At 44.1% G+C, this 19,398-nt stretch overlaps 1 protein-coding gene across 1 annotated transcript in view; it reads right to left on the minus strand.

The window, feature by feature from the left end:
- Positions 1-16,391, minus strand: part of NOLC1 (nucleolar and coiled-body phosphoprotein 1) — a 51,404-nt gene extending 35,013 nt beyond the window's left edge. The window contains exons 1-3 of the mRNA XM_026674269.2: positions 16,271-16,391; positions 14,532-14,587; positions 1,546-1,670 (exon numbers count right to left, since the gene is read on the minus strand). Of these exons, the coding sequence (XP_026530054.2) occupies positions 1,546-1,670; positions 14,532-14,587; positions 16,271-16,381 (292 nt within the window). The 5' untranslated portion in view covers positions 16,382-16,391. The remainder of the gene's footprint in view (positions 1-1,545; positions 1,671-14,531; positions 14,588-16,270) is intronic.
- Positions 16,392-19,398: the final 3,007 nt, after the last annotated feature.

Raw genomic sequence — 19,398 nt, forward strand, 5'->3', positions numbered from 1 at the left:
TAAAGCTTCCTAAGAGCCACAAAAGAAAATGTTTTGTCCTGTCTATCAGTGGAATGGAAGAGTCAAACAAGTTAAAAACACCTCCAATCCCAGGAGGAAACACAAGGAAACAAGGAGCTTGTTTCAAATTCCCAGTGTTTTCTATGGCAGGAAATGAAACATATTTCAGATTTGTTGCCACATTGCAACTCACTCAAAAATTCCAGTGGGATATTCTAAATGGTGTTTTTTGTTCCAAGCTCTGAACAAAACTTTTTATAATTTTCATTTTGTACATGCCCTTAAGAACACTATGCTGCACAAATCTTCTCAGTGTGGAACCATTTTGCTTTCCCCTATTGACAGTGGTAGAAAGGTATGTAGAAATTCCCGCCATGTATTCTGTAAGATTATTGTAGGATTATTGGACATGCTGCTTTTCTTATAAGCATTTTATTACCAGGTTTCATTAAACATCCTCATTAACATTCCTGCAAGCATTTTATTACCAGGTTTCATTAACATGTGAGTGGGGGAAGAAGTAAATTTCCTGGATATTTTTATATGGTAGCTTATTCTAAGCCTTGCCTTCCTTAATACTTTTTTTAGGTGGTACTGAATCATGATTGCTCTTGTTTATTTGGATGTTAATTAATAAGTAAGAAGAGTGTATCTAGCTTTGTTTGCTTCTTTCCTTGATTTTTGGTTGCTCTCTTTCTTGAGCATTAATAGATGGAGTGTCAGATCTGCCATCTACTGCTTCTACGCTTTGCTGGCATCCTGTCATAAAGTGCGGGGGGGATGGAATGTAGTGAATGGAGATGAGAGGAAAGGAGGGTGACAGCCTTGACAGAAACCAGAGGTGTGAGAACCAGCATATATTAGTCTTCAAGGACTCCTGGCCTGGGAACAGAATGTGAAACTGCTTCATAGCACCAGCCATCCATTCTGTTCCCAAAAACATCTGAACAGTATGCAATTGGACGGAGATGGACTAGTCAAGGGGGAAAGGCCAGGGGAAGAACATGTTTTGTGCGGGAATCTTAAGATTTAGCCTTCCTTTTGCTGCAACCACTTAACCAAGTAAAAGAACCTGTCATTTCAACCAAATGGAGTTGAGGGTTTTTATTTCTTAGGGTTCTGAGCTGGAACAGGCCTGACATGGAACTTATCTAAACAGGTCTGCTAATGACGGCTTCTCAAAGTATCATACATCAAATTCTCTTGCATTACTAGATCTGATTTCAATCTAAGATATGTAGTTTCTCAACTGAAACTGATTGAATTTGGCTGTTCTGAAACAAGCACTTTTGGATGTATTCTGGCAATTGGAAGATTTGACAAAAGCTTCATAATGGTAAATATATAATATATAAATATATAACATATAAAATATATAAATATATAAATAAAAATACTCCTCCATTATGGTAAACAAGTATCTGCTATGTTACTGATGAAATATCATTCTCTGAGTCAAAAGGGGAATCAAACTATGAGACATTTACTAGTAATATAACAAAAAAGCATGAAATATTACACTAGACATAAACCAGCAAGCCTCACCTTGTTTTTTGACTGGAGGGATTTCATTTTCACTGGAACTTTTATATCTAGATAAGGATTCTTTCTTTGTCTTCTTTGCAGGAGACCCATTTGCAAATGCTTGCTGTTTTTTTGCAATAGGTGATCTGAATGGATGGGTGAATGAGAAAGTATAAGAATCTCCATTCCATATTAAGTTTTCGAATGTTCAGGAGACATATGATTTAGCCAGTGTGTGATGGTAAACACAACTGGGCATATCTAATGACTGAAAAAGAGACCATCATGCTCCAATATAGAGGGTGGGGAAAAATGAAAACATATTCATAAAGATTAAATTAGTCAAGAAGCTGTGATTATATCTATAGCATTTCTATCTCAATTTGTAATTTAAAAAATCCCAAAGGGCCCATTTGAAACATTCAAAATGCCTGCAGAGATAATACAGTTACTGCTGGTATCTTATTAACTTATACAATGAATATTTCTTGGGAAAACAAAGCTTATTAATATTAAAGGACTACAGAATAATTTAGTATAAAAATGCAACTACTAGTAAATATCCCCACAACCTTAATTTTACTTCTTTATATAGTATAAATGAAGCATGTCTTATTTATTTACAAATATGTATGCCTTTATAACATACAGCTGCTAGCAAATAAACTCATGAAGTTATATACATATACTTCACAATTTATAACAATTGGGATTAGAATGTTCATCTCTAAGTTGTAAAGCACAATTCAGGTTACTATTGGTTCACTGGATGTCATGATTGTTTGGCGAGTCAACTTACTTCTGGCTTTTCACAACTAAAGACAGTGGGAAAGCTAGCTGTCAGCCCTGAAGCCATTTTGAGCATCTTCAGGGCTGCCACAGCAAGGCTGGCTGAAGCTGTGGGAATGGGAGGGGAGAAATAGAGATAGCTGGGGATGTGTAGCCAAAATAAAATTCTTTCACCTGGGAACCAAGGATGTTCTCACCAGTTGCTGGGAAGGCGTGGACTGAACCCAAAGGGAGTTGTGACCTGATTGGACCATGTGATGGACGTGTGGCCTGGGGGCAAGAACTTTGGGGTTTGATTTGGGTGGGGAAAACCTCGGGTCCTTCAGAGTTGGGTATTCACCAGCTGTGCCAATATGGCATACCTAATAAATTCATACTTTGAGGAAACAAGGGTAAGCAAGAGCACAATGCAGATCAGGGAGGGTGTGCAAGGGGGTATATGAGATGCAGATTGGGGAGAACATACAAAGGTGTGTATGAAAGATATAGTAGATGAAAGGTGTGTGAGGGTCAGAGGAGTGCTGTGGGTGTGCAAAACAGCCAGCATGATGAAGCACAGAGGGGCTGGGAAGACGGTGTATGGGTGGGAGGTGACTTACTCAACAACAAACTCAAACAGGAGATATAGGAAGCATATCCAGAGTCAGATATAAAGATCTCAGGTACCTTTATACAAATGCACAAAGTCTGGGGAACAAATAGGGTGAACTTGAACTATTAATACTATGAAGGTAGTTCAGGGGTCGGCAACGTGCAGCTCTAGAGCCGTATGCGGCTCTTTGGGCCCTCTCCTGTGGCTCCATCGGATGATCCCACCAGTGGCTGGCCCCGCTCCTCGCCCTCCCCTCCCACTCACTCCTCACCTGCCCTGAGAAGGGCGATGGCAACGGATGGAGACTTGCTCCATATTCCAGAGTGGGAGCAAAGTGCCCCTCTTCTTGCCTCTTTTTCCAGCCCTTGTTAGTGCTGCGCACACCTTGGCTGCTGGGGAAGACACACAACTTTTCTCCATCCCAAGACAGCGAGCAGCCATGGAGGTGGCGAGAGCAGCGGCATCAGCTGCAGCAGGCCCAGTCAATGTCTCAGGGCAGAGATAAAGTCACGTGTCTCCCTATATTCCTCTCACCGTCTCCATGGCCTGCTCGCTGCTATTGCAGCGCCTTGCGGCGTCCCCTCCTCCTCCTGGAGCCCATTACAATGTGGAGCATTAGCTGCAGCTGGCCCAGCTAGTGTCTTGGGGCAGAGAGAAAGTTGTGAGTCTCCCTGGTACACACAGTACCAAGAAGGGCCGGAAGAAGAGGCAAGTAGAGGGGCACCACTCCCGCTCTGGAATACAGAGCGAGTTTCCATCTGCCACCGTCGCCCTTCTCTTCTCAGAGCAGGCGAGGAGTGACTGCGAGGGGAGGGCGAGGGTGGGGCCAGCCAGTGGTGGATTCAGCCAACAGGGAGCCACAGCAGGGGGACGAAAGAGCTTCATTTATCTGGGAACCTGAAATGACTCTTGATTTAAATTATATGGTAAAAAGCACCCAAAGAAGAAAGAACATCAACAAAACCAAAACCCAACTCTTGCCTATTTTTGGAAATGGTTCAAGAGGGAACACACACACACACACACACACACACACACACACACACACGAGGGGGGAGGGAGGAGAGATGAGAGAGAGAAAGAAAGAGATGAAAGAGAGATGAGAGAGAGAGAGAGAGAGACAGAGAGAGAAATGAGAGATGAGAGAGGGAGAAAGAGACAGATGACAGATGAGAGAGAAAGAAAGAAAGGAGAAAGAGAGGAAAAGAGAAGGAGAAAGAAAGAGATGAGACGCAGATGAGTGTCATTCCCTTCAGAATCTGATTCAAGGGGGAGGTCAAGCAGCTGACAGGGAGTAGGAGTGTGGCTCCGTTGGCTGTGGAAGAAACTGGGGAAGGGCAAAGTCCGGCTGGGTAGAGCAAGGGAGAGGTAGAGCAAGACAGAGGGAATTCAGAGGAAGACCCAGGCCCACCCCCTCTTTATCCTAGGGCACGCAGGGAGGAACGGAGAAGGGAGTAACGTGAGTTGCATGGTTTACGGGGGAGGAAAGGGCCCTAATCCCCTTAATTAGCTGCAGCTGGGAACACAGTGTTTAAAAAGGGAAGCTACGCACAGCAAAATTGTTGGAAGCAAATTATGAGTTATCTTTTATTGTCGTGGTTTATGTGGGTTCCTGGCATCTTTCCAACGGTGTGTGTTTTGCTAGACTTTCAAGTCTGCAATTCCTTCTCCTGCCATGTCAAGTTAATTACTGCAGCATAGTTTGTGTGAATTTTTATTTACAATTTGTATGTACTTCATTTTCGGACTGAATTTCCTCCACTGAAAGACTTCTTGGGAGTTTTTTCTCCAGCCGAAGGTAACTGGACACTGGGGGCAAAGTTGGAGGTACTAAAGGGACTCTTACTTATGTGACTGTGTTGCCTTTGTGCCACGCCCCTTTGGGTCATCACAATATGAGAGAGAGAGGAGAGAGAAAGAGAGAGAGGAAGAGGGAGAGAAAGATACCTGTTTTCTAGAGAAAATACCAGGAGCTACAAAACCTGGGTAGGTGTGGCTGGGGGGGGGCGTGTCATGTGATCTGGTGGGAGTGAGTGACACTGTGTTGGCCACACCTACCCAGGTTTTGTGGCTCCTGGTGTTCTCTTTTCTATGGGAAGCAGGTCCAAATGGCTCTTTGGGTGTTTAAGGTTGCAGACTCCTGATATAGCTGGAATTACAGAAACTTGGTGGGATGAAACCCATGACTGGAACAAGCTTATAGAAGGTTACAAATTCTTCAAAAAAATGCAAGCCCCATAAAAGAGAAGGTAGAGTTGCACTGTACATAAAGGATTACTATATTGCTATAGAAATGCATGAAACCAAAGATGAAAACCTCCTCAAATGCATATAGGTCAATATAAAAGAAAAAAAGAATGAAATGGCCATAGGTGTTTACTACATGTCACCCAACCAAGCAGAAAAAATATAGGTCCTTTTTGCTAACCAACTAACAAATATATGTAGGAAACACACTACAATAGTAATGGGGGACTTCAATTACCCTGACATCAATTGGAAGACTAATTCTGCACCAAGTGAGAAATCAAATAGGTTCCTGACCAATCTAGCTGACTACTTTATTATCCAAAAGGTAGAGGAGGGAACTGGAGGGACAGCCATACTGGACTTAATTCTTACAAACACAGAAGAAGTGGTAGAGGAAGATGAAACTGCAGGAACCTTGGGTGAGACCACGACATACTAGAATTCAACATAACACAAGCAAAACTAATAGAACATAATGATATCAGAGTCTTAGATTTTAAAAGAGCTGATTTTGACAAACTCAGAGAGAACTTTGGAAACTCTGAAAAATATGATCATAAAAGCCCAGTCCAGCACAATACCACTGAAAAAGAAATCCAAGAAGAAACCAGCATGGCTGCGCAAAGATTTCTATGACAAATTGAAAGGCAAAAAGGACAAGTACAAAAAATAGAAAGAGGGACACATAATTAAGGCAGAATATCAGCAGATAGCCAGAATCTGCAAAGACAAAGTCAAGAAAGCAAAGGCTCAGAATGAACAAAGACTTGCACTAAAAGTCAAAGATAATAAAAAAAAGTTTCTTCCAACATATAAATAACAAGAAAAAAGTCAAGGAAACAGCTGGTCCACTAAACAGAGAAAACAGCGAAGAAGTAACAGACAGCAGAGAGAAAGCAGAGCTGCTAAACTCATTCTTTGCATTGGTCTTCACACAAAAAAGAAATTATAGCTCAACCCACCAAAAACGTAACTGTAAAAGACAGACTCGAAATAAAAGTTAAAATAAGCAAAAAAAATGGTAAGAGGACACTTGTCTGATCTTGATGAATACAAATCACTGGGACCTGATATATTACATCCCAGAATTCTAAAGGAGCTGGCAGAACCACTGTACCAAATCTTTCAAAAACTGGAGCACCGGGGAACTACCAGAGGACTGGAAAAGAGCTGATGTGGTTCCCATTTTCAAAGAAGGGGAAAAAATAGACCCAGGAAACTATAAACCAATCAGCCTAACATCAATACCTGGGAAGATACTGGAAAAGATAATAAAAAAAAACAGATCTGCCAACATCTAGAAACGAGGAAAGTAATAACTAGCAGTCACCATGGGTTTGTTAAAAAACAGATCATGCCAAACCAATCTTATTTCATTTTTCAATGTAGTGACTGAATTAATAGACCAGTGAAATACCATGGACATAACATAGACTTCAGCAAGGTATTTGACAAAGTAGACCACAACCTTCTCTTAGTAAGCTAGAAAAAAGTGGGATAAGACCACTACCAGATGGATTCATAATTGGTTGACAAACCGTACTCAACGAGTAGTCTTTAATAGGTCTACATCTACATGGAGGGAAGTAAGCAGTGGGGCACCACAAGGATCCATCTTAGGCCCAGTACTCTTCAATATCTTCACAAACAACTTAGATGAGGGAATAGAAGGGGAACTTACCAAATTTGCGGATGATACTAAGCTGGCAGGAATAGCTAACACCCTAGATAGAGTGTTATCTTACCTGAATGCTTTTTTTCATCACGACGATGGAGAATCCATAGCTGGGTTGACACATGCCATTCTGCCTGGAAACTGAGTCCATAATTTTAGCCACACCCCTTGTCAACTGTCACTTTCCCCAGTTCATGACAAAGGCGCAGCATCTGAAGGACTCGTTGGTGGCGCTGGCTCCTCCGGTGTTACTGTGCTGGACAAAGTTACTAACTGCCTCCTAGGGAGGGAATGGATTTTCCATTGTCATGATAAGAAGCATTCAGGTAAGACAACGCTGTTTCTCCAGCACAATTGGAAAATCCATAGCCGGGACATACCAAAGCCTGGTGTCCCTATGGGCAGGGATTGTGGTCCTGAGTTCCCCTAGCTACATGCACTCGCTGAAGTACCCTCCTCCCAAAGGCAGCCTCAACAGAGCAAAGGTGTCCAACTTATAGCGGCACACAAAGGGAGATGGTGAGGACCATGTTGCTGCCCTACAGATTTCCTCGATCGAAGCCTGTGTCGCTCATGCGGCTGTGGTGGCAGCACTTTGAGTCGACTGAACAGTCAATCATCTGGGGGCTGGAATCAACTATGTCTCACAGGCCTTTGCAATGCACGCCCTTATCCAACGACCAATGGTTGATGGAGTGACCTTTGAACCCAGAGAGGAAGGTTGAAATGAGACAAACAGCAATTCGGATTTTTTGTGAGGTAAAGTCTGTTTTATGTACCTGCATAAGGCCCTCCTTACATCCAGAGTGTGCCACCTCTGTTCCAGTGGATGGGAAGGAGCTGGACAGAAGTTTGGCAACACTATCTCCTGGGCCCAGTGGAACCACGAGTTGATCTTGGGGATGATGGAGGGATCCAGACGTAGAACCACCCTGTCTGCGTGGAAGTTGCAGAGCTCCTCTCTTACAGAGAGAGCAGCTAGTTCTGAAATTCGCCTGGCCGATGTGATGGCTACTAAAAAGGTGACTTTAAAGGACAAAAACTGCAGACTCGTAGACCTGAGAGGTTCTAAGGGTGGTAAGGGCATGTAAAACCTTAGCTAAGTCCCAGGTTGGATACCTGTGAACAACAGGTGGCTTTAAATTAGCCTCCCCCCTCAAAAAGGAACGCACGACAGGATGGTGCGCTATGGAGTCTAAATCCCCATAAGTCAATACTGAGGACAAGGCCACTACTTGTCTTCAGATAGTATTAGGGCCTAACCCTTCATCCAGACCCTCTTGCAAGTAGTCCAGGATCTGAGGGATGGAGACTGCTGTGGGATCCAGACCTGACTTAACACACCAACTACAGAATGCCTTCCAAGTAGAATTGTAAATTCTGTTGGTGGAAGGCCTCCTGGAAGCATGTATCGTCTGAATCACCCTTGAGAAGTTGTCCCTCGTCAGGAGCCCCCTCTCAAGTGCCAGGTGGTCAGTTGGAGCCACTGAGGCTCCGGATGGACCAAGGCTGAGAGAGATCCTGTCTTGAGGGATTCTCCAAGTCTGGGACACAGAGAGACTGACGAGGTCTGCAAAACATGGGTTGTCTGGGCCAATGGGGCGCGATCAACAAGAGCTCCGCCTGCTCCATGAGAAGTTTCCAGATTACTCTCTGTATGATGGGGAGAGGAGGGAAGGCATACAACAGTCCCCTGGGCCAAGAACAGCGGGGGGGAGTTGACTCCCTCTGCACCCAGGGTTTGAAACCTCATGAAGTATCTGGGCAGTTGTGAGTTCGTCGGGGTGGCAAATAAGTCCAAGACTGGATGGCCAAACCTTTGACACAGTTCCCAGAAGATGTCCAGGTGCAGTCACCACTCTGAGTGGTCCACCGTGCTCCGGCTGAGAATGCCTGCATGTTTGCCAACCCCGAGATGTGTTCCGCCTTGATGGAACTCAGGTGAGTTTCTGCCCAGAGAAATAATTGGTCCACCTCGCGCATGAGAGAGCTCGAATGGGTGCACCCCTGGTGGTTGATATGCATTTTTGCGGCCACATTGTCTGTCAAAATCAATAGGTGTTGTCCCTCTACCGTGGCTTCGAAGTGACGAAGCGCAAGATGGATGGCTTGGAGCTCCAGCCAGTTGATGTTATTCTTCAGGTCTGCCTGAGACCATTGTCCTTGAGCCAACTGTTGTTGGAGATGGGCCCCCCATCCGAAAAGGCTGGCATCTGCGATCAAGGTCAGATGGCTGGGCTCCTTGAATAATGTTCCCCAGACTATCGCTGGGGACACCCACCAACTGAGGGACCTGAGAGTCTCTAATAGGACCCTGACCTTGGCTCTGGAATTGCTGCTCCCTTTCCTCTGGAATGGTAGGAGGAACCATTGCAGAGTCCTTAGGTGCGATCTGGCCCATGGAACAATGGCTATGCAAGAGACCATCTTTCCCAGGAGTTGAGAGAGAACTAACAATGGAACCAAGCGTTCTGTCCTGATTTGAGTGACCAAGGACTTGATACTGTCCTGTCGCTCCTGGGAAAGGTAGACCTTGCACATCTATCACTGCTCCTAAATGGAGCAGTCAAGTGGTCGGAACCAGGTGACTTTTGTGAAAGTTTATGGAGAATCCGTGTTCCTGAAGAACACGGATTGTAGTCTCTAGATCCTGCTGGGCAAGCTGGGACGAGGACGATTGGATGAGAATATCATCCAGGTAGCACTGGAGACGCACCGGGATGGACCTGAGATACACCGCCAGTGCCGCCAGGATCTTTGTGAATGACCTGGGAGCTGAGGCTAAACCAAACAGTAGAGCTCTGTACTAAAAGTGAAGATCTGAGTAACAGAACCTGAGGTACCATCGGTGCCGGGGATGGATGGGGATGTGGAGATAAGCCTCCGTCAAATTGATCAATGACAGGAAGTCGCCCTCTCTGATGCTGTCCAAGATTGACTGCAGAGAGTGCATTTTGAACCTCTTGTACGTCAAATGGACGTTTAACCTTTTGAGGTCCAGAATTGGTCTCCATCCCCCCGAGGCCTTTGGAACGAGGAAGACAATCAAGTAGAATCCGTGCCCCCGTTGATCTTCCGGGACTGGCTCGATGGCCTGGTTCTCTAAGAAGTGTTGGATCGCCTTGTGCATGAGATCTCTCTTGGAAATGGTTCTGGAGATGGAGCAATGGACAAAGTGCCTCGGAGGAATGGAGAAAAATTCCAGAGTTAGGCCGAATCTTAGAGTGTTCAAAACCCACAAGTCCGAAGTCATCCTTTCCCATTGGTGGGCAAATAGACCTAGGTACCCGCCAATGGGTGGAGAGCTCTGGCAGTCACTTGAAGCGGCGAAAGGGACGTCCCCCCTCCCCCACAAAAGGGCCACTTGGCCTGAGGATGCTGTTGCCGTCTAAGCCTATCCCGGAAGGGAGGTCTGTCCTGTTGGTCAGACCTGGGGGGGAAAGAACGCTGAGGAGGAGGAGGAATCAGCAACACTGTCCGATTGGCAAAAGGAAGGCTGACGCCCATACAGCAAAGCCCGCCTATCAGCTCTCCAAGTAACAGAGGACAAGACTTTACACTTGTCTTGTTCTCTGTCAGAAATGGGTTCAAGGTCTCTCCGAAGAGAGTCAAACCCATGTAGGAGCAGAAGCCAACCTCCATTTGGTCTTTGCACCTGCCTGCCATTGACGAAGCCACAAGAGCTTACGGGAGGTATTGTTAGAGGAGAAACGGGCAGCATGCAATGAGGAATCAGTCGAAAACTCGGCTGCTGCCACCAGTTTGTTAATGTCTTGGTGAATGCATGTCTCCTCTGGGGGAACTCTCGCCTGTAACTCCTTAAGCTAGAGTAAGGAGGTCCTTACAAAAAAGGAGGTGGCTGTGGCTACTTTAAGCACCCAAGCATTGGCCAAGTGTGTACAGAAATTCCGCCTTTCTATCCTCGGCCTTTAAGGCCTCAGCCATGTCCCCAGAGACTGCTGAGGGGGAAACAAGAAAGGCCAGAGGATCATCCACTGAGGGTAACTCCAAGTATCTGACAAGGAAGGATCCATATTGAAGTACCTCCTATCATTACTGCCTAGTTTGGGAAAAGTCCCAGGCTGGCTCCACTGCCTTTGAACATCAAGAAAAAACCTGGAAAAAAAAATAAAATAAAAAAAAAAGTAAAAAAAAAAAGAAAAAAAAAGAAAAAACCTGGGACAGGGGATGTTCTTCTGCGTAATGACTGGTTCAGAGAACTCAGCCTTGTCTAACACCTGAGGACTCGAAGGTTCCACAGGTATGGATGAAGGGTTCCCAATTTGGGCAGTGGCCTTGGCTTTATGAAGGAGGGACCTGAACAGCGCTGCACGGAAGAGTCCCATAAAAGGAGGGGCATCAGGAACCATCTCGAGTTCATCATCAGAGAAACCTTGACCCAATTCCACCTCCTCTAATACAGGGGCTCTATCCTGAATGAGTGAGCTGGGGATGTGGATCTATGTGATTGCTCAGCCTCTCTGGCATACAAATAATGGTGAGGTTGCTGGGAATGTGTCTCAGAAGAGACAGAAGCAGCCCTGCTCCCCAGATGCAGGGTATTGGCCACACCCTGGGAGATAGCATGTGAAATGAGGACCTTAAGTTCCTCAGATAGTCCAGATTCATGCCTCTCAGCTGGGGGGAAACCTGCTGAAGTTGGAGTAAAGGGAGCTTCAGGGGCTAAAGATCTTTGCCTAAACTGGGGATCAGGGCCTACAGTTGCCCTACAGTCAAAGGGAAACTGTTCAGTTTGAATTAAACCTTGTTGGAAATATAGAAAAATGTTCCCTATCGCCCTCTGGTGACCAGCTCATAGGAACTGCAACAGTAGTCTGCAAACCTGGGGGGAGGTGGAGATTGCTTCAGACAAGGCAAGAGCTGGCATACTTTCCTGCTGTGCTCTGGAAATTTGTTTCTCCAGAGCTCTCATTCTCCTGTCCGTATCCTTTTCTTCAGCTCTGGAAAGTTTTCTGGAGTGAAGGGCTTTTGCCTTGAGTTTTCCAGCAGCCTCCTGGCTGGCTGATTTGCCTCTTCTGGAGCTGGCTTTTTTGCTGGGAGGTGAAGAAGAGGCTTTCTGCCCTGCCATGCTGTTGCCCATCAGAAACTGATCAGCCCTCTTGACAGCACTTTAGCACCTTCGTTGACTGCTGCTGAATGGGACTAAAGAAGGCTGGGCTGAGGTGGCAAGCCAGCACACTGTCCCTGTAGCTCTAAGTCTGAAGCTGTCAGGGAAAAAAAGCAAAACTGACAGCAGAGGATGGCCAAGCCAAAGGAGGCTCCTTAACACAAGCGATGCTAAAAAGCCAAACTGCAAAGATCAATAAAGCCGCTAAGCGGAAAAAAGAAAAAAAGCCTTTTAAAAGGTGAAAAAAACAGCTCTTTAGTGCGCGGGGAAAAAACCCCTCCCTGACAGAAAGCAGCTGCAAGGGAGGAAAGCTATAGGGACTCTAAGGAACAACAAAAAGGAAAGGGGAAAAAAGCCTCGGCAGCATTTTAAAGCGCTGCAAAAGCTAACCTGATAGCACAGAATGAACAATTGAAGAATCCACACTTCTGTCTGGAGATTGAAGAGCCAATCAAGCCACAACCTCCTCAGGCAAAACTGAGTTGTGAACTGGGGAAAGTGACAGTTGACAAGGGGTATGGCTAAAATTATGGACTCAGTCTCCAGGCAGAATGGCATGTGTCAACCCAGATTCTCCAATCATCGTGCTGGAGAACAGGGGTGTCAAACTGGCGGCCCACGGGCTGGATGCGTCACACGCCCACTCCAGCTCCACAAATGGGAAAAACGTCATGAAACATGACATGATGGCAACGTGATGCCGCAAGTTTGACATCCATATCCTAGATGATAGCTTCAAGATCCACATGGAGCTTGACAGACTTGAACACTGGGCCCTATCTAACAAAATGAAATTCAATATACAGAAAAGTAAAGTCTTGCACTTAGGCATGAAAAACCAAAAGTACACATATAGACTGGGTGAAACCAGGCTTAACAGCAGTAACTATGAGAGGGATCTTGGAGTCTTAGTGGACAACCAGCTAAATATGAGCCAGCAATGTGTGGTAGCAGCCAAAAAAGCTAATGCAATCCTAAATTGCATTAACAGAGAGATCAGGTGAGGTACTGATACCACTCTATAAAGCTTTAGTAAGACCACACCTAGAGTACTGCATCCAGTTTTGGTCACCACACTATAAAAAAGATGTTGAGACTCTAGAAAGAATGCAGAGAAAAGCAACCAAAATGATTAGGGGGCTGGAGTCTAAAACATATGATGAACAGTTTTGCAAGTACTCAGTATGGGTAGTCTAGTGAAGAGAAGGACCAGGGAATATATGATAACAGTGTTCCAGTATTTGAGAGGCTGCCACAGAGAGGAAGGGGTCAAGCTATTTTCCAAGGCACCAAAAGGCCAGACAATGAGTAATGGATGGAAACTGATCAAGGAGAGATTCAACTTAGAAGTGAGAAATTTTCTGACAGTGTACAATCAACCAATGGAATAGCTCGCCTTCGGAAGTTGTGGGAGCTTCATCACTGGAAGCTTTCAAAAAGAAATTGGACTGCCATTTGTCAGAAATGGTGTAAAGTCTCTTGCTTGGGTGCTGGAATGGCTGAAACTCTGAGATTTTTCCTAATCACAATTTGTTCAGTGCTGTTATAACCTTAGTCACTGAACAAACGGTCATGAGTTAAGCAGAACAAATGCATTTTACTCAACTACAAAGATGTGTGAAAGAAACATTCTGTAAATAGAGCATGCCTTGCCTGAACAATTGTTTTGTTTGGATCCACTTTTTTTGTGTGCAGATAGGTGTTGCAGAGGCAGCAATACCAAGATAGTGACAGCACACAGAGAAAAGGAGCTGGGATAATCAAGAGCAATGTAGATAGACCAGTCAGGTTGTTCCTGTTGCCTTTGAATTCAAGCAAGATAGCAGCAGGAGAAAAAAAAAAACAGCATTGGGAGTGGGGAAGGTGTAGGTTGGGAGCACAATGTAGCAGTTAAAATCAGAAAAAAAAAATGGCTGAGACAACTGGAGGAAAAAAGGTCAAAGACTAAGCTAGGAGCATAGAAGTTGCAGGCAAAGAAGGTAATGGGATTATTCACTTTGGAAGACCCATCTAGACTTTGTTGTAGTTCCTGAAGAGCCATATAATTCCAAATTTTGGTTCAACCACAATCCTGTTAAACCCTGAGCTACAATATGTTCCGTGTTCTGCTACTTTTTATTCCATGTATCTGCTTACTGTGCAGTGATCTTGCCCCAACTGTGGCACCTTTCTATAGCCATATAGGATGCCAGAGTTGTGGCAACACTATTGTATTCACTGCCAATTGTAAAATGAACAGGGTAAATCACACTTGAATTTTTTCTTGTTTCAGAGATTTTGCTATTAGAAATAAGTATTAGGACAAATGTCACATGCTCCCTATCTTCTGGGATTGGTGAAAAACTGTTGCCAACTTTCAGACATCATAAACAGAAGGACCCTGAAAGCTGCAAAGTTTGCAGGTTGCTCATCCCTCATTTAGACTCCCAACCTATTAATTATTATTAGTTTCACATACATCAACAGCAGAAAGACTTAAAGCTCATAGCAAGTTACTGATTAAAATTAAACTGGTCAGCTAAATTGTTTAAAACAGAAATATATAATCTTTTCCCTGAAGAGAAGCTACTTACTTTAGCCAATAACTGAAGATATCAAGGAGAGAAGCAGCATTTGGATCTTGCTCAGTCTACAAAAGAATCATAAAGAAAATGAAAATTGGGAAAAAAATAAGATAAATAATATTTTAACAGTTACAGATACATATAACAATCCTGTCATCTTGCAAACATCCTATAAGTACAGAGCTGTTACACAAAGCATTCTCCCCATAAATACAGGTGGTCCTCAACTTACAACAATAAGTTACAATGGCACTGAATAAAGTGACATGACCATTTTTCACACTTATGATCCTTGTGGCATCCCCATGGTCACATAAATTCAGATGCTTGAGAATTGACTCACATTTATGATGGTTGCAGTGTCCTGGGGTCATGTGATCACCTTTTGCAATCTTCTGACAAGCAAAATCAATGGGAAACCAGATCCACTTAATAACCGTGTTACTAATTTAACAACTGCAATGATTGATTTAATTGTGGCAAGAAAAGTCATAAAATGGAGCAAAACAAATTTCTCACTTAAGCAACAGAAACTCTAGGCTCAGTTGTGGTTATTGGGGACTAGCTGTAGTGCATTTAACAATAAAACAATTCCACTTGAAGGCCACCAGATTTTCAAGCGCTGATAAATGCTTTTAAGCAGACCACAATATAATTTGCTTGGTTTACTAAACTAAACACATCAGCAAAACAAGTTTGTTATTATTGGTAATATTATTGGTAGAAAGAAATATCTAGCAAGGTAACACTTAAAAACATTATTTTAAGAAATAAGATTACTTCTAGGTTTTCTGTTTAAATTAAGTTTTAAAAGTAAAGATCAATTTAGTGCATATTGTTTCCTATAAAAGCTTTTTAAGCTTCTTATACAATGTATTATGCAATATAGAAACTGAGATATATAAGTAGTATATAATACAGTTATTAATGACAGTACAAGTAGTCCTTGACTTACAAATTCATTTAGTGATTGTTTAAAGTTACGTTACTGAAAAAAGTGACTATGACCATTTTTCACTTACAACCATTGCAGCATCCCCATGGTCATATGATCAAAATTCAGATCCTTGGCAACTGACTCACATTTATGATGGCTGCAGTGTCCTGGGGTCATGTGATTACCTTTTGTGACTTTCTGACAAGTAAAGTCAACAAGGAAACTAGTTCCACATAACAACCATGTTACTAATTTGCCAACTGCAGCTATTCCTTTAACAACTGTGGCAAAAAGTCATAAAATGAGGCAAAACTCACTTAACAAATGTTTCACTGAGCAACAGAAATTTTTGGCTCAATTGTGGTTGTAAGTTGAGGACTGCCTGTACTGTTATTTGCTACACGCTTATACCTAAGCAAAGGGCAGTACAGAGACAGCAATAACACAGGGACGATGAGGGGGTGTAACACTCTAAATCCAGAGGAATCCCCCCCAGGTAGTAGTTGAGTAGCAGCGTTTCTTTTAAATGCCACGTGCGGCCACAGTATTCCCATAAGGTTTCATCTAAATTTCCCAAAAGACTGCAGTCGACCTCGACAAGATCTTCCAAGCCTCCCTCTTCTTCCTTACACCTGGGAACACCTGCCCTGCAGACATCCACGTGGCTATCCTGCCAGCCAATTCGGATAGTCGCGCAGACCTCCCAAAGGCACTTCCGAAACTGCGGCAGGGATTCCCTGTCCTGCAATCACGTGGGAAGATGCCCTTCCAGGATGGCCATGCACATGCGTGCCCGCCAGTTTGGCCTCACCACTCCAGCCGCTTTCTTAAAAGCCCGCGCCGCTCCATCGAAATGGTTTTCCCGCAAGAAACCAAGCACCAGCGGGAACAAGTCACTCGGCACAGCACGCTCCGACGCCATCTTTTCGCCGGAAGACGCAGTCGCCGCGCCGGATGCTGTGTGGGAGGAGAACTTAGAGATATAACGTTAGAGTGGCGCTTCTTAGTCTTTTCTGCGACTGCAAGGAGAACTACCTGTTGCGAAAGGGAAAAATCTCCAGCACCTTCTGAAGAAAACAAACGGCTGCTTTCGAAACTTGCATATAATGCTGGGAAGGGAGGGGCAAGCTGTTATATCAGGCTGAGGTGAGGTTAGAGAAGCTCCTGCCCCGCTCCTATTGGCCACCTGGGACTACTCCCCCTGCCGCTGAGTTGTGGCCCCTGGACTTCTGAGCCGTTTGTCCCTGGGCGACGGGGAGCGGAGGTTCTCCCTATGCTGGGAGTCCCACTGCACAACCTCTCTTGCCCACCGGTGTTCGCAGCAAAAATGGCAAGATAAGGAGAGCAAGCAGGGTTATTTTCTGCCCGCTCTCTTCCCCCTCTCCTCCCATGACAGGGAGAGGAGGAAGCAGGATCTCCTGTTATGTCATGTGTCCACTGGTTTGAAATTTATCCTAGCTGCCTAACTCTGTGGACTCCCAGCGGCATACAAAAAAACCCCAAATCCATTGAAACAGATAAAACATGCATGAACCATGATAGTAAAGCGGTCTCTGAAAAGAATCTCAATAACATGTTTAGAGCAGGGGTCGCCAATCTTTTGGATCTCAGGGACCACCAATCTCATACTTTTAAATCCCGAGGACCACTAATACGATTTTTTTAAAAAAAGCTAATATATTTAATATTTTTTTATGTTAAATTATATATATATATATATATATATATATATACACACATATATATATATATATATATATACACACACACACACACACACACACACACACATACATGATACACACACACACACTTACTTAATTATAACAAAAATGTAAATGCTTAATGATAACAAAATAAAATGTTCCAGGCTGGAAGCCTCCCCCCACCTTCCACCTTCCAAAGAGACAGAAGAGTGTGTGTGTGTATGTCTGAGCTGAGGGGCCTTGGGGCAACTGCCGCTGGGAGAAGCAGAGGCAGAAAGGGGCCTTTGCATTCCTTGGGGGGCAGTGCCCCTTGGCTGCCACGTGGGCAGCATCTGCCTGCAGAAGGACTGCCGCTCTTGGTGATTAATTGGGGAGGGGGGGGGAGAGAGGGGGAGCTCCTTTCAGATCCCAGGTGGAGGATTTAGAGGCTCAGATCTGCAGCCGAGGAAAAGCTGGGGGCTCTTCCAGCGTCACCTGGAGACAGGCAAAGAAAGGTGTTCCTGGGGCACTTCACTCGCTTTAGCACTTTGCTGCCAAACCCAGCCACAGCCACTGATTATTTGGGGGTGGGGGAGAGAGAAAGCATCTCTCGCATTACCAGGGGAGGAAAGGAGATGAAACAAAGCTCACTCTTTCCTGAGACCTACAAACGGCAATCTACCATGTTCCAGGAGTTCTTCAAAATCACCAAACGCTCCCACTTGCAGTTCCCGTGTCATGCGGCTCAGGTCCCTGAGATGCACGCTCCCACACACGGCGGCGGCAATAACAGTCTCCTCCCGATGGACTTCCGGTTTGCAGCGCTTCAGCGGCAGCAAGAATCTGCGATCGTGCGCGGTTTCTGCTTGCGCTTGCTGCTGGAGTGCCCCGAGCCAGCTGGCTTCGGGGCTAAGCCACCCCGTAGAGGTGGTCGAAGATAGGGGAGACCTGGCAGGGTTTGAGGGGAGCCGCACCTCCCCTCCTCAGCTGGCTTAACTCCCTTTTTTGAAGGCGGTAGAGCGGCGGTCAGAAATGGCCACCACAAAGAAGCACTCATCCGGAAAAGAATGTGCAGGAGGAAGCTAAGAAGTGAACGTTTTGGCTGACCAGGATAAGAAGCAACATTCAAGATATCCTGGAACTTAAATTTTAAAAAAGATACATAGCTCCCAAAGAAGATCCGGAAGCAGCAAATGAAAGTAAAAAGGGAAAGTTTGTTTTTTCTCACTCTCCTTCCTTACTGTGACAGCAGATGAATGAGAAATCAGAAAAAACCCGCTTTGGCATTAGCAGGTAATTAAACTGGAAAATCAAAGTCAAGGGGACAATAAACATTTCTGATCACTGAAAAAAATTTTTTTTGCTGTAAGTGGGAAGGGAGAGGAAAAGAATAAGAGTAAGATTTGGCTGGAGGAGACTGCTTGGAATTTAAAAGAATGTAAAGTTAAATTGTAACAAGACTTCTAAAAGATACATTTCAATTGGAACTTTGTAACTGAATTGTAACCCCAGGAAGAGAAAGTGAAAAAAAGAAGAAAGTGTTAAATGAAACAGCTTGTGTGTATTTGGACTGCTTGGTGACTTTGGGACTTTTGGAAATTATATTTCAGTGATTAAAATCACTTGGGTGGTTGTCTAAATTTTTTTTTACAATGGCATCACTTGTGGATGAACTGAAAATCGAATTTAAAAAATATAAAGAAGAGGAACAAGAAGGGAAGGGCTCTTTTGGCTCCATTTTTCATTTTTTAGAAATGGCGATCTCTACTTATGAGAAACTACAAGAACAATAAGATTGGGACAAAGAAGAAGCCATCTTTAATGAACAAGTAACTTTATCTGGGGAAGAAAGGGGAAAGGGGGAAAAGAGAATGGAGAATTTAAGACCTAAAAAAAACAACTAAAAAAGGGAAAAATAAGGTGAAAAGTGGATATAATGTCAGAAAGCAACAGAAAAGAGGAATACAGAAGAGGGAGATGGAGAGACAAGGGGGTAAAAAGGGCAGAGTGAAGAAGCAAGGGAGGAAGGAAGGGAAGAGAAGCGACAAAGGTTTGAAACAAGATGTAAAAAAACAGGATTTATTTAGAGATAATGGGTAAAAATATAACTGAAAAAGAGATTCTGCAAAGGTACATAAGACTGTATTGTTGTATTTGTATTAGAAATAATGTTAGAAAATTGGAATAACATGATTATAAAATGGGATAAAATATTCAATGTAATTCAGTGAAACTTTTTTTTTCTCTTGGACAA

This window comes from Notechis scutatus, chromosome 4 (assembly GCF_049901735.1).
Source record: "Notechis scutatus isolate UNSWTSFEM ecotype Mainland chromosome 4, rNotScu1.2, whole genome shotgun sequence".
Classification (NCBI taxonomy): domain Eukaryota; kingdom Metazoa; phylum Chordata; class Lepidosauria; order Squamata; family Elapidae; genus Notechis; species Notechis scutatus.